General features: G+C 40.2%; 1 protein-coding gene across 4 annotated transcripts; it reads left to right on the top strand.

Moving 5' to 3' along the window:
* Positions 1-3,351: 3,351 nt before the first annotated feature.
* Positions 3,352-7,934, top strand: LOC115734680 (pentatricopeptide repeat-containing protein At1g74750-like). Of its 4 annotated transcripts, none has more exons than XM_030665570.2 (2): positions 3,352-3,577; positions 5,092-7,934. In XM_030665570.2, exon 2 carries the CDS (start codon positions 5,111-5,113, stop codon positions 7,742-7,744), a length of 2,634 nt encoding a protein of 877 aa, XP_030521430.1. In that variant the 5' UTR covers positions 3,352-3,577; positions 5,092-5,110; the 3' UTR covers positions 7,745-7,934. The 4 variants fall into 4 exon arrangements, with proteins under 4 accessions (XP_030521430.1, XP_030521427.1, XP_030521428.1 ...); XM_030665567.2 differs by having other exon boundaries at positions 4,974-7,934; XM_030665568.2 differs by lacking the exon at positions 3,352-3,577 and adding an exon at positions 4,397-4,464 and having other exon boundaries at positions 4,974-7,934.
* The last annotated feature ends 5,451 nt before the right edge of the window (positions 7,935-13,385 follow it).

Here is a 13,385-nt window from a genome sequence, read left to right as displayed (position 1 = left end):
CGTCCCATGCAAATCGAATTTTTTCTATAGGACGACCTATTTAAGAATCCTCTAAGGCTAGGTTGGCTGGTTAGTATGATAAAAGTGATGATAGGACAAAATTTATCATATTATGTATTTGGTTCCCGCTTAGGACAGGATAAATTGAGATATACTAAGGATAAAGCCTGGATAAAATTATCCCATGGGAGGAGATGTGATAAAGGTGAATAGGATTTCTTCTGTTTATGGTATTTAAACTATTTTTATGGATAACAAACTTCGTAAATAATGAAATTTAAATAATAATTAAGTTTAAATTATATTTGAATACTAATGTTAAAAAAAATTTTAAAAAAAAAACTCCTAGTTATTTATTGATTTACTTAGTCCACACATGTATTCTAATTTTTCTTTTAGTACAGTTTATTATTTAATAAAATTTTATTAGAAATGATGGAATGATATTAAAATTATCATAAAAACAGATTTAATATTTAAAAAAAAAGTACAAAAAATGAAGTAGAAGAACCCAAATTTTAATTGAACATGTTCAAACTTGAAAATGATCTTTCTAATTCTCTCAAGTTCATGTTGAAGTTTCACGACTTCTTCATAATTTTTAAGTTCACGACAAAACTCTACGAAAACGGCGAAAAAGTCGAAACTTTTTCTCCTCCTTATTTAGGTTCACGTCAAAAGTCTATGAAAGCAGAAAAAGAATGGAAACTTCTTCGCCTCCGTAACTTTGTGGTTCATGTTGAAATTTAACGAAAGTAGCGAGAGAGGCAAAACTTTTCATAGTCGCAAAGGTGAGTGATTATATTTTCTCACTCTTACTAGATTTGGCAGTAAATTGTGAGAGATAATTATAGTCTCCATTTGTGCATTTTCATATTCATTTACGTCGATATATCGTAAATATCAAACAACGAACATGATAGGATATGAACATATTCAACTTTATTACTACGATTCACCAAATAATGAATAAAATATGACAAAATCCCTAAATTTCATATCATATCATATCATATCTTGGCAAGAAATCCGGACAAGTGAATGTAGCCTAAAAAGAATCATAAAGATTAGACTTGCCCTTTATGTAAGATATTGAGGTTGAGCAAATTATCCAAAAAGTGTTAAATCCATTGCATTAATAAATTCAATTCTTTTAATTTTGCCAATTTAGTCTTAAACCTATTCACATTTTACCAATTAAGTCCGTCTGACCAATTTTAGACGAAAATATATGGAGGCTGATGGTGTTATGTACAACAATCGGCGCTGACGTGGACATTATATATATTGGAAACACGGATTTTTTTATATTTTATATTTTTGTTTCTTTCTTTTTCGTTTTTTTTTCCTTCCAAGTCTGGCAAGGGTTGGCCAGTAGCCCTTGTAGGCCACTGGACAGCCCTCTTCGATCACAGGCGAGGGTGGTGGCCAGCGAGGGCTTCCGACGAAATCTTAACTTTCCAATTTCTCTAACCGAAACAGCACAAAGCAGGATCCACGGTGGAGCAACGAATGGGAAAGCAAATGATGCCAGAAAATCTAAGCTCAACTGTGTGAGATAGGTCACCGTAAATGCGACTTCAGTTCCTCCATAAACGTGCCTCAGATCAAAGCCCCAGCGGCCCAGCCCCCTAATTTTTCAGGTAATCATCAACAACAAAAAAAAACAAGAAGGAAAGATTACTATTTTATTGATCCGACAGTTGCATCGGGCCGGATGCTGACCATTTTGATAATTTGAGGCCCAAACAGAACCATGGGTCATGGTCTAACTGGGCCCCACATGGGCCAGAGGTGCGGCAGATGAGCTGGACACGTGGCTCTTCCTTTAAGGCAGCAGCACCGCTTACATCCCCGGCAGCTCTTTTGTTTCCGAGAATTCATTTCCTTTTAGCGGAGAGCCACAAAGATCTTTTGCTTGGAGAGCAAGATTCAAAGTTCTCTTATTTTGAGGCCGTCACTAGGTCCACGTCGGCTGCTGCTCCCCGGGCAGCAACTCTCTGGTGCGGCGTCCTTCTGAATCCTTCTTCAGGCTCGTCACATCGCAACCGTTGGATGCTGAAACGGTCAACGGCTGTGCGATTAGGTAAAAGTCTGATCACGCTTTTGATCGATTGGCTTCGTTGTCTGGAAACGCGTGAAGGACCAGGGGAGCTTTTAGAAGCTCTTTGACACTTGAATATTGAATTGATTAACTTAATCATACCGTGTTACGATTGAATAAAAAGAGTGTCCGGAAAATATATTAAAATTGAGAGTTCACGTCACAAAAATTCGAAATCGACACACTTGCAATAAATTTTTCCTCCATCAATTTCCGTTAAATTTTGTCGTTAAATTGCTAAGTTCGATGATACCCTTCGTTTATGATAGTTGCACTAGTTAAAGATTTTTTTTGTAATATTAATAAAATTTAACAGAAACTAACGAAGAGTAAATTTCAATTTGGATTAAATTAATCTTGAAGTAAATTTGTCATGAGTGTACTAATTTGAGATTTTTTTATAATAAAAAAATAAATTTTGAATAAATTTATTACGGGAGAAATTTTTGTGATAATTGCTGGGAACTCTTGTTAAGGTAATTGCTCTTTGTTATATATATATATATGTGTGTGTGTGTGTGTGTGTGTGTGTGTGTGTGTGTGTGTGTAAGCACACACGTATGCATATATTTTCGGGATAAATGCATTAGAAGTCTTAAAACTTTCAAAAAGTTTAATCAAGTTATGAAACTTATCACGAAAATGCATTCGAGTCTTAAATCTTTCAAAAAGTGCGGTAAAATCCCAAAACTAGTCATGAAAGTGCAATCGAGTCGTAAAATTTTCAAAAAGTACAATCAATGAAATGGCTTGATTGAACTAATATGACAAGTTTTAGAATGTGATTATAACTTTTGAAAAGTTTAGGAGTCGAATGCACTATCGTGATAAGTTTTAGGATTTAATTGTACTTTTTTAAACTTTTAGGACTCAAATGCACTTTAGTGATAAGTTTAAGGATTTCTCTATATTTTCTGTTTTCCAAAAGGAGAAATCCCGAGAAAATCTAGTAAATAACTGATAGAGTTGGCTTCGCGCCAACCTTGCGGACAATCAAAGATCCTCCGGCGAAGGACCTACCGTACAAGCTGCTCTATCAGGGGGTACTCGTACGCTCTGGCACACCGGATGATCGCTCCGATGAGGGGGGGAGACCAAGCTAAAAGCACCCGCCAGTCACGTGCGAACCATGACCGCCGCGCCACGTGTCGCTCGCTCGCCGCAGTTGGTCGTGTGAGCCTGTGCACCAAAAAGTAGGGTTAAACTTTAAGCCCACCGCCGGTATAAAAACGCGCAAACAAAAAGGTTAAAAAAAAAGAAGAGCCCAAACTTCTGGTGTTGCTGCGCGTCAAACTTTGGACGTCGCAGCCTCTCTTCTTTCTCTCGTCTCTTCTCCTCCTTCTTGGTCCCAACTTGCTCGGAGAGAAGAAGGAGAGCAGAGCTTTTTACCAGCTGACGGCGGAGAGAGGGGAAGCCTTCTCTGTGGGACTCTTGTTTGCCGTGTGTTGACTGAAGGAAGTCGCGCGTTTTCAGGTGGGCTCTCTGTTCTCCTCTCTGTGCTGAACTCCGTGCCGTTGATTTTGCCCGTTTCGCTTTGTCGGCGCGAGCGATTTCTCCGTTGATCGGCGAACTCTTGTTGTCTTGGGTTGGCGTTATGGTTCTTTGGTGCTTTTAGTCAGTGAGTGCCGGTTTAGAAATGAGTCTTTTGTGCTTCTTGGTGAGTGGCGCTTGTTGAAGTGGCGCTTGTTGAAGTCTGGAGAATGAGGTTGCAGATTCGATGGGAGATGAGTGATTCATTGGCGCTTTTTTTTTCTTTTTCTGTTTTACGTAGTTCTTTGGGTATGTTTTCTGAAAAGTACCTGAATGGTTCTTGGAATGTAAATTGGGTGTGCTGATGGTCCGAGTTCCAGAAAAATGTAAAGAACCTGTAATTGCAAGAGCAGTTCGGATGATATCCGGTCATTCTTGCTTTGCCCTGCTAAAGGTGGTTCCTTTGGGTTCAAACTTGACTATTGTTGAAGTGGAGGTCGATTTTGGAAATTGGTGAAATGATTTTCGAATTCACCTATTGGATGTCCATGGCTGTGGATGATTGGGAAGTGAAATAGTAGCCGTGGAGGCTGCCCTTTTGGGGCTAATGCTTGGGTCAGCGCGGAAGACTTTAGTTACTACTTGCTTTTAGGTGAATCTCAAGGATGTAAGAAAGTCTAGGTAGGTGTAATCAACCATATGCCAAATCTGCTGCACTCCGTGAACAAGCTTCCCTTACCTAGTAATTGTTCGCTTCCAGCATTGAACCGAGAGATGTTCTGTGTGGACTATGAAGTTAACTTTGCATCTTTTGCATGCTTATAATGAGGGTTATCCACGGTGTCAAAAGGGAGGACCATATGGCAGTAAATTGATCCCGCATCCAAGGGGTAACTTGTCAACCACCATTCTGCTCTAGCATGCTTGCTGATTGCTTCCATGAATTTGATTGCTGCTCTTTTGTTATGTTATGAGTGAAGTATGCTCTACATGGTTGTCAATTGCTAGTTGTTTTGAAATAGAGGGAGAGATACGATATTGAGAGCATTAGATTCTGATATTGCCTCAGTTTTGAATTTTCTCAATGGACATTTACCTCATAGTTATCAACGTTCTTTTCGGATCTGGATTCTGGTCTCAAAACCTTCCCTGCGTGCATATATTGACAAACTTCTTACAGTATATTAGATTCTTAACTTTCCGTTTTGTGAATTTGGTGATGCTTCCCTGTGGGAGTTCCTTCACACTGTTAGACTTGTAAACTCTAAACAAGAAACGCTGTTTACTGGGCATCCAAGTTGATAAATTCATCCTGTATTGCTCAATAAAGCTGATGATCAAATCATGTTTTATGGAAAGTCACGGCTGACTTGCGTGATCTTAAAATTTTCTTCTGAAGGATCACAAGATTCACAGCTATGTTACGGGCAGAGCAGATCTCTAACCTCTCCAATAGTGCAAGATCCTTTTTTGTTAGTTGTGACTGACTTGCATTACCAGAAAATTTTCTTCTGAAGGATCACAAGATTCACAGCTATGTTACGGGCAAAGCAGATATCTAACCTCTCCAGTAGTGCAAGGTCCTTTTTTGTCAGTGGTTCACGCTGTGGCACTGCAGATGGAAGTTCCTGCTCAGGCTCGGAAGATGAAACCTGTATCCCGAGAAGACAACGGACAACTACTGATGATCCTTTTCCACAAGAACCAGCCACCTTGGTGTCCAAAACTTCAGCAAGAGTGGGAGCCTTGACTTCAAGAGATCCTGTCAAATACACGGGCACTCGTAAAGCTGAGAGGATTAAGCACTCCAATCTCTTGCCAAATGCTGTATCTGTTCCAATCTTACAGAAGTCTGAGTCCGTCAATTATGCAAGGGACTCAAACCTTTCCCACAGTGATGCAGGGCACTCGGCGCCACTCATGGCTGATCAGGTTTTTAGGGCAGGCATTGCGGCAGTAAATTTCCTATCTGATCTGGTTAATTATAAGATTCCGAGCTCAGATAGTGGCATATCGAACTTGCCCAAAAGCTGTATGGTTGATCCGAACAGACCGGTAGCAAACGTAAAATCATCCAATGTGAAGTCCGTCAAGAGAGAGAACTTGTCAAAGGTTCATCCAAAATCATCAGCCAACACAGTAGCTGCTTCTGATACTTCTAATTATAACCATGCCCGTGATAGAGGGGACAAAGGTGGGAGATCTAATTTTGAAGGTTTTAGAGGTGTTCATGATGCTGGGACTAGAAATCATGTTGAAAATACAAGAAATGTATATTCGGGTACTCCGAATAAGAGAAGAAACACCCATTATTCTCAGAAAGCAAAAGCATATCCAGATAGGCTTGCATCAACTACTATTTCTGTCCATTCTTCTGAAAGGAAGGTTGTGGAATACTCTGTAGAAGGATTCAATAGACCAACAAGAGATACCAGAGTGCTGTCAGGAATCGCTCCGACTCCAAGGCATTTTTCCAATACCGCTCATCTCGTGGAAAGTGTTTTCCGCATATTGCAGCAGAAAGAGTGGGGTTCTGCCACAGAAGAGGCTCTTCAACAGCTAAATTATGCAGTGGATGCATATCAAGCAAACCAAGTACTAAAGAAACTTCAAGACCATAAAGTTGCCCTTGGCTTCTTTAACTGGTTGAAACGGCAGCCCGGGTACAAGCATGATGGGCATACTTATACCACCATGATTGGCATCCTTGGTCGTGCCAAGCAGTTTGGTGCAATAAACAAATTGCTTGAACAAATGGTGAGGGATGGATGCCAGCCGAATGTGGTGACTTATAATCGGCTTATTCATAGTTATGGCCGAGCAAACTACCTGAATGATGCAATGAACGTCTTTAACCGAATGCAAGCAGCGGGTTGTGAACCAGATCGTGTCACTTACAGCACGCTCATTGACATTCATGCAAAAGCTGGGTTTCTTGATATTGCGATGGATATGTATCGAAGAATGCAGCTGGCTGGTCTTTCTCCCGACACATTCACCTACAGTGTCATGATTAACTGCCTCGGAAAAGCTGGCCATTTGGCTGATGCCAACCGTTTGTTCCATGAGATGGTTGATCATGGCTGTGCTCCTAACCTAGTTACCTATAACATCTTGATTGCTTTGCAGGCAAAGGCAAGGAACTATGAGAATTCTTTACAGCTCTATCGGGAGATGCAAAATGCTGGATATGAACCTGACAAAGTGACTTACAGCATTGTTATGGAAGTGCTTGGCCATTGTGGATATCTTGAGGAAGCAGAAGCAGTTTTTGTTGAGATGAGGCAGAAGAATTGGGTGCCGGATGAGCCAGTGTACGGTCTCTTGGTGGATTTGTGGGGGAAGGCTGGTAACATTGACAAGGCCTGGGAGTGGTATCAGAGCATGCTGGATGCGGGCCTGCGGCCGAATGTACCCACTTGCAATTCATTGCTTGGGACCTTCCTTAGGCTTCACAGGCTATCAGATGCTTTTGACCTCCTGCAGAGCATGCTGGGTTTAGGTCTACACCCTTCTCTCCAAACTTATACTTTGCTTCTCAGTTGCTGTACTGAAGCTGAAAAGCCATTTGACATGGGGTTCTGTTGCCAGCTCATGGCAATAACAGGCCACCCGGCCCACATGTTCTTGCTGTCCATGCCAGCAGCTGGACCAGATGGGCAAAATGTGAGGGATCACATGAGCAGTTTCTTGGAACTGATGCATAGCGAGGATAGAGAGAGCAAAAGGGGACTTGTGGATGCAGTCGTGGACTTCCTACACAAGTCGGGGCTCAAAGAAGAGGCTGGCTCTGTTTGGGAAGTGGCTGCTGAGAATAACGTGTATCCGGATGTCGTTAGAGAGAAGGGCTCATGTTATTGGCTTATAAACTTGCATGTAATGTCAGATGGCACCGCTGTGACGGCACTTTCAAGAACCCTTGCTTGGTTTCGTCGGCAGATGCTTTTTTCAGGCATGAGCCCAAACCGGATCGACATAGTTACTGGGTGGGGTCGGCGCAGCCGGGTGACGGGGACTTCTCTGGTGAGGAATGCCGTGCAGGAGCTGCTGCACATATTCAGCTTCCCCTTTTTCACCGAGAATGGCAACTCTGGCTGCTTCATCGGGTGCGGTGAGCCACTCAATCGATGGTTGCTTCAGTCTTATGTGGAGCGCATGCATCTACTATAGTAGACCGGCTTTCACTATATTTATTCTTCATCAGAAACTCAAAAGTCCCGAAAATTTTGTTGCCGATGTCAGGCTGACGCGTGCGCCTTAGGCTTCCCTTGTATCTTAGCATTCTGATGCTGCTAATTTACATATTCTAATGCATTATGTATCGGGTATTTTAATTAGGTGCATTTGAGATTTTTACGTACTCTACTCCTCTTGGCCTTCGCACGAGTTGCAATGACTGGTAGATAATCGGTCCCTATTGACACGTGAAATGTGGATGGCCTCTTTTAGAGAGGTGAAGTTACATTGCTTTAAGCAGAGCCCTGCAAGCACAGGAGAGGAGCCACTTGCAAAACAGCCACGTGAATTATGGATTTGCAGCGAATGATGACAACTGAATGTCTGAAACTATTGAAAAAGAAAATTTGAACGGCATGTCAAGATGGTGCAGAGCCAGTGAGTCTTGTCCTTCAAGCCCACGAAGAAGTAACTGGATCAGGACAAGAACTCGTTCGATACCATCGGATGCGTAGGTGTTCCTGCTCACATAGCACCGACATATGACACGACAAGTTATTTTTAAAAAATAGGGATTTCCGACACGTTGGGAACACGTCGTATATTAAATATATATATATATATATATATGATATATTATTATTTCTATAATTTTTTTTATAAAATGGAAAATTTACAAAAAGAGTTCTTATAATAAAAAGAAAGATCATACCATAAATACTCCCGTAATTTGATCCCAACCAGCCTAGAAAATAAATAAATAATAAAATAAAAATCGATACTTCAATGCTTATTGGCGTCCATGTCGGCGCTAACCGGCCAAAATTGGCCGGATGGAACAAATTGGTACAAACGTAAAAAATTAAGGACGCAATCAGTAAAAAAGAAAAAAAAAAGATAATGGACTTAATTGGCATAACTATAATAGATCTAAGACTTTTTTTGATAATTCCCCCTTCATCTATAATGTGTTCATGAGTCATGATGGAGGAGCCGCATGCAAATCTTGATCAGGATCAAAACCTTCATAGAATCGGCGTGCTATTTGTCTTCAAATAAGAATTTTTTTTTACCTGTCTAATTAGCTTTTTAAATTTGCATTGTTTTTTTTTTTTTTTTGGGCCTAGTATCTCCCGACACTCGATCAAATTAATAGTACGGAAAAAAGAAAAAAAAATCAAACATTAATTGAAGCAGACCTGTTGGAGCTGACAAGGATCTAATATAGAAAACTCGAGCGGGGCTTTAATTTTCGAGATTTCCCATCCCGGATTTGCAACTGATAATTAAAGACTTGGTTATGCAAAATTAAAATTAAATGAGTTGATCTCTCAAAGTACCTACCTCATGTGTTGTTTAACGTTAATTAACGAGCCCATACATTTGCCACAAAATGAGTGCCAACTGGACATGATTCGATTACTTTTTATTAAGAGTGCAAAATCAATGCCGCGATATTTTAATCCAAGATGATGCACAGCTCTGATTATCTGCACACTGAACAATGTGGGAGATGACCCTGATCAAAAAGACCCCCCCAGGATGATAAAGGTCATAAACCTTGTCGAGAGAGTGCGACCGACCAGTAAGACTTTCGAAAAGTGCGATTAAATATTATAACTCGTAAAAAAGTGTAATCGAGTTCTAAAACATTTAAAAAGGTCAGCAGGATATTAAGAGTGTCAATATTTGTGTGCGGTGCTAATTTTAGTATCAATTTTTCTTTGGATTACTTAATTGTTAATTTTTTTTTAAAAACAATTATTTAAGTGCCAACTATGGTGATTTTCGTCGGAAATCTGAAGTGGCATCTACATGGTTTGTTGGAGCTTTCAAGTCAGTAATAAAAAAAGTCAAAAGTTAAAAAAAATTTAAAAACCAAAAAAAAAAAAAAAGAAAGAAAAACTATGTGTTGCAGCAACTAGGGCTTGGAAGCCCTCACCGCTGCCGCCCACTATCGCCGACAATGGCAATTCGAAGAGACGAAAGGATACAGCACGAGCTTCCAATTAACCGAAAGCACGTGGAATTACATTAAGAATTTTATTATATTTTTCCAGCAACGTGATGCGTATTTACATGCAAGAAAGGTCAACGAGTTTGGTCAAGGGCAAAACAAAGAGGCTCTCTTTAAAACGTGTATGACTGCTTCATTTGTTTATGAATACTCGCCGAGGAGGCAAGTCCAACGTTTGATCAGAAGAATTGCGCATTCCATAGTTCACATTTTTCCCCCCACGAAATTCGACTTCCTAGTTTAGATGGTTCGGATAAAGCGACACGTCCGCGGTTAACGCGCACTTGCCTTTTTCCAAGTCGATAGAATGTGTACCTCGGAAACTTACAGGCGAAAGGATGCCGCATGTACATAAAGAGCGATGTGGGATATTGCAATACAAGTTATCACGGAATTAAAGCTGCCTTTTTAATGCTTTTAGAGACAATTTGAATACACTTGATTTAACTCTAGAGATTGCGTGCATATTTGTGATATTCAAAGTCATGATGCAAACATGAAACATGTCTAAATCTAAATTCGTGTTGTGTATCAAGAAGGCTTAGAATATAATCCATAACATTATTTAACATATTGAACTTTTAAAAATTGACCGCTAGAAGCTCGAGCTTATAATGGTGATATTTCTCTCCTCTATGTGTTGTGGACTTCTAGGGTTTTTTCATCGAAACACGCTCAGTGCATGCATCTAATGCCTCGATCGCTTCATCGGCCTGCACCGACCCATCAAATTTTCACGGGGAAGAGAAATACTGGTGTTCGAGCCGTAATCTCCACCCATCACATAATTCGGGGTTTTGCATAGCACGACATGTGATGTTTAATCAATTCTAGGTTAAAATTGTTTCACACTTGGTTGTGATACACATGCCGTGCATCTACGACAACGTGGGATTTACATATTGTGAAGGAGGCAATTCCTATGGTCTATCCCACCATATGGGATATTTTAATCCAAATTCCTTTCCTACGAGGTATTCTTCCGACAAATCCGTTTCAGGAGGAGTCATCTTATGGTTTAACCTACCATACGGATTCTTCTAATCCTTAAAATCCTATCATTAGGGTCTTCCTTTGGTCTATCCCATCATACAAGATATTTTAATCCAAAAATCCTTTCCTACAAGGTATTCTTCTAACAAATCCTTTTTAGGATGAGTCAAATCTATGGTTCAACCCATTTTAATTCATCCGAGGTATTCTTATAACGAATCCTTAGATTTTCATCCAATACCAACAAATTGACAATAATCAAACAACATGCAGGTAAGCTTCAGGTAAATTTCTCTATCTTTCTATCTCTCTCTCAGTTAAAAAGAAACAGAATGTGATCTCATTAGGATGTGGGCCTACACGGAAGGTATTTGAGCCAAATGTCATGAACTTATTAGTTTCTCCTAGTAGAGTCGATTAAAGCTCAGGTGTCATCTTATCTTTGATAGTGACCTCTATCGAGACCCCTCTCAAAGGAGGCAAATGTTAACACCTAATTTTTAGCCACTTTATTTTCAAGAAATAATAGAAAATCCATAAAAATTTACAAAATTAAAAAATAAACTTTGGAGCCTTGGCCAAGCCTAAGGAACCAATTCCGAACAATTTTTTTTTTTTTGTATTTTTCGCATTTTTTGATATTTTACAATATTAGGAAAATACTTGAAACTCGGGAAAATAGCTTTCGTGGCCAAAAAAATTCACAAAAATAGTGAATATTTTTATTTTAATTGCCTTTTCATTTTTGCCACTTAAAATTGGAAATTTTTAATTCGGGATTACAAGTCTTTCCATTGAGCATAATCCCGAATTGAGCCAAAAATTACATTTGGAGTCATTTTATTTTCAAGTTTTACCTTTTCTAAGTCATGACATTTGCCTTTAATATCTCATATTGTATTTTAGTCCAATTTTTTGAGGAATTGCACAATTTAGGCAAAAAGGACTTAATTAAACTTTTATTTTTTCAATTTAGTCCATGGTATCACTCTAAGTGCAATTAATAAAAAATTACGGATGATCATGCAAATCCGGCTCCACTAACCTTTAGATTTCATCATTCTAAATCCATTGGTGGGGTTGAATTGGTTCAATTTTTCCATTGGGGGTTTGGATTTCTCAATATTTGTTCTCGGGTCAAACTAAAAATTTGGGGGGGGTTTTCCATAAATCAACACCAATTCTGCCCAATTTTGTCTTTTCCAAATGAAATCCATGCCCCGTAATCCTATTTTGAGATTTAATTTTACGAATTCTGAATTTTTTCTACATCAATTTGAGGAAATTTGAACGACCGGGTCTGTGGAGTCAGACCGAATTCGACCCAGCGACCTAGTTGACCATCTTCTTTCCCAAAGCATTTCCCGTTCAGTTTAAACTCTTGGGGGACCCAGGATTCAACACCAAAATTGGAGGCTCAATCGGCCATAATTGGAGATGCCAGTAGCTGGGCATTGAAGCCCTCGACAGTCCGAACCCATCACACTAACTCTCGTTGCCTGAGACCACCAGACGAGGAACAGCTGGACCATTCTCTGCCACTACCACACTTGAGCAAAACCGAGCACAATTTAGCCCAAATTCGAGCCAATCTGTGCACGCTAGAGGACCAAACGGGATGAGACGGAATTGCCTACTCTCTCCATCACCGTTTGGACCATTTTGCACGTGCAATCACGTGCGAAACTAGGTCGGCAATCACCCTCTCCCCTCTCCCCCCTCCACGAGCTCGCGAAATTCAATTTGAATGGATAAGTTCAATTCTCACGCGTTTTGTCAGCGAGAGGTCTCATTTTGTTTGCACAAACATAACAGACTAGATAAAGAGTGAGAGGACGAGAGAGAAAACGCTCTCGAGCTCTCTACAACTGCCATAGCCAAAGCTTTGAGCAGAAGCTTCACGTACTTCGCCACGACATTGTAGATCAAATCAAAGCCCCGAGACCACTCCCAAAAGCTTCGTCTAGACCTAAGGAAGCGATCGCACTAGCTTGCGAGGCCTACAGATCTCTAAAATAGTGAGTCCGATCTTTGAGCTTCGAGCTTTGCAATAATGGTGGATCTCGACTTCGACCTCCATTTCGTTAATTTTTTTAGGCGTCTTACTCCTTATGCATTGTTGAGCACGTTCCTGCACTTTGGTTGCTTTGATTTTGCATAATTCTTCGAGTTGAACCTCCAACTAGTCGCGAACCTGTCGCGATTCACGAGCCAAAACTGGCAATCCACAGATCGATTGGGACCTTAGGTAAGTTTCCTTGAGTTCCATGGATGCTTGCTATGTATAAAGTTTTAAACTGTATAATACAAAGCTCGCAAATTATCAAAGAGCTATGTATCAGTATAGCAATTTCTACGAACATTACCATCTTCTCTTGTTTATAATTTAGCCCGCCATATTTGACTCAGTCCCCATGTGCTCTTTTGATTGGTTTACGTCTTCCACTCCATGTTAACATTATTCTCTCTGTCTCCACTGCGAACGGACTCTCATCTTTTTCCGGCAAGTGGCCTGCAGATCAAGGGTCTAGTCCAGCATCTTTTCCTTTCCCCGATGAATCAGGAAGCATCTTTTATTGGTCTTCGAGCTCTCTTGAACGCCGGTCCAGTTCATTAAAATTGAGA

This window comes from Rhodamnia argentea, chromosome 7, assembly GCF_020921035.1.
Source record: "Rhodamnia argentea isolate NSW1041297 chromosome 7, ASM2092103v1, whole genome shotgun sequence".
NCBI classification, from domain to species: domain Eukaryota; kingdom Viridiplantae; phylum Streptophyta; class Magnoliopsida; order Myrtales; family Myrtaceae; genus Rhodamnia; species Rhodamnia argentea.
The sequence above is the reverse complement of the archived record's forward strand: the minus strand, read 5'-3'. Positions and strand labels throughout refer to the sequence as shown.

Bases quoted from the DNA above. Each gene is read 5' to 3' on its own strand.
- LOC115734680 (XM_030665570.2), top strand. From the start codon at position 5,111: ATGTTACGGGCAAAGCAGATATCTAACCTCTCCAGTAGTGCAAGGTCC.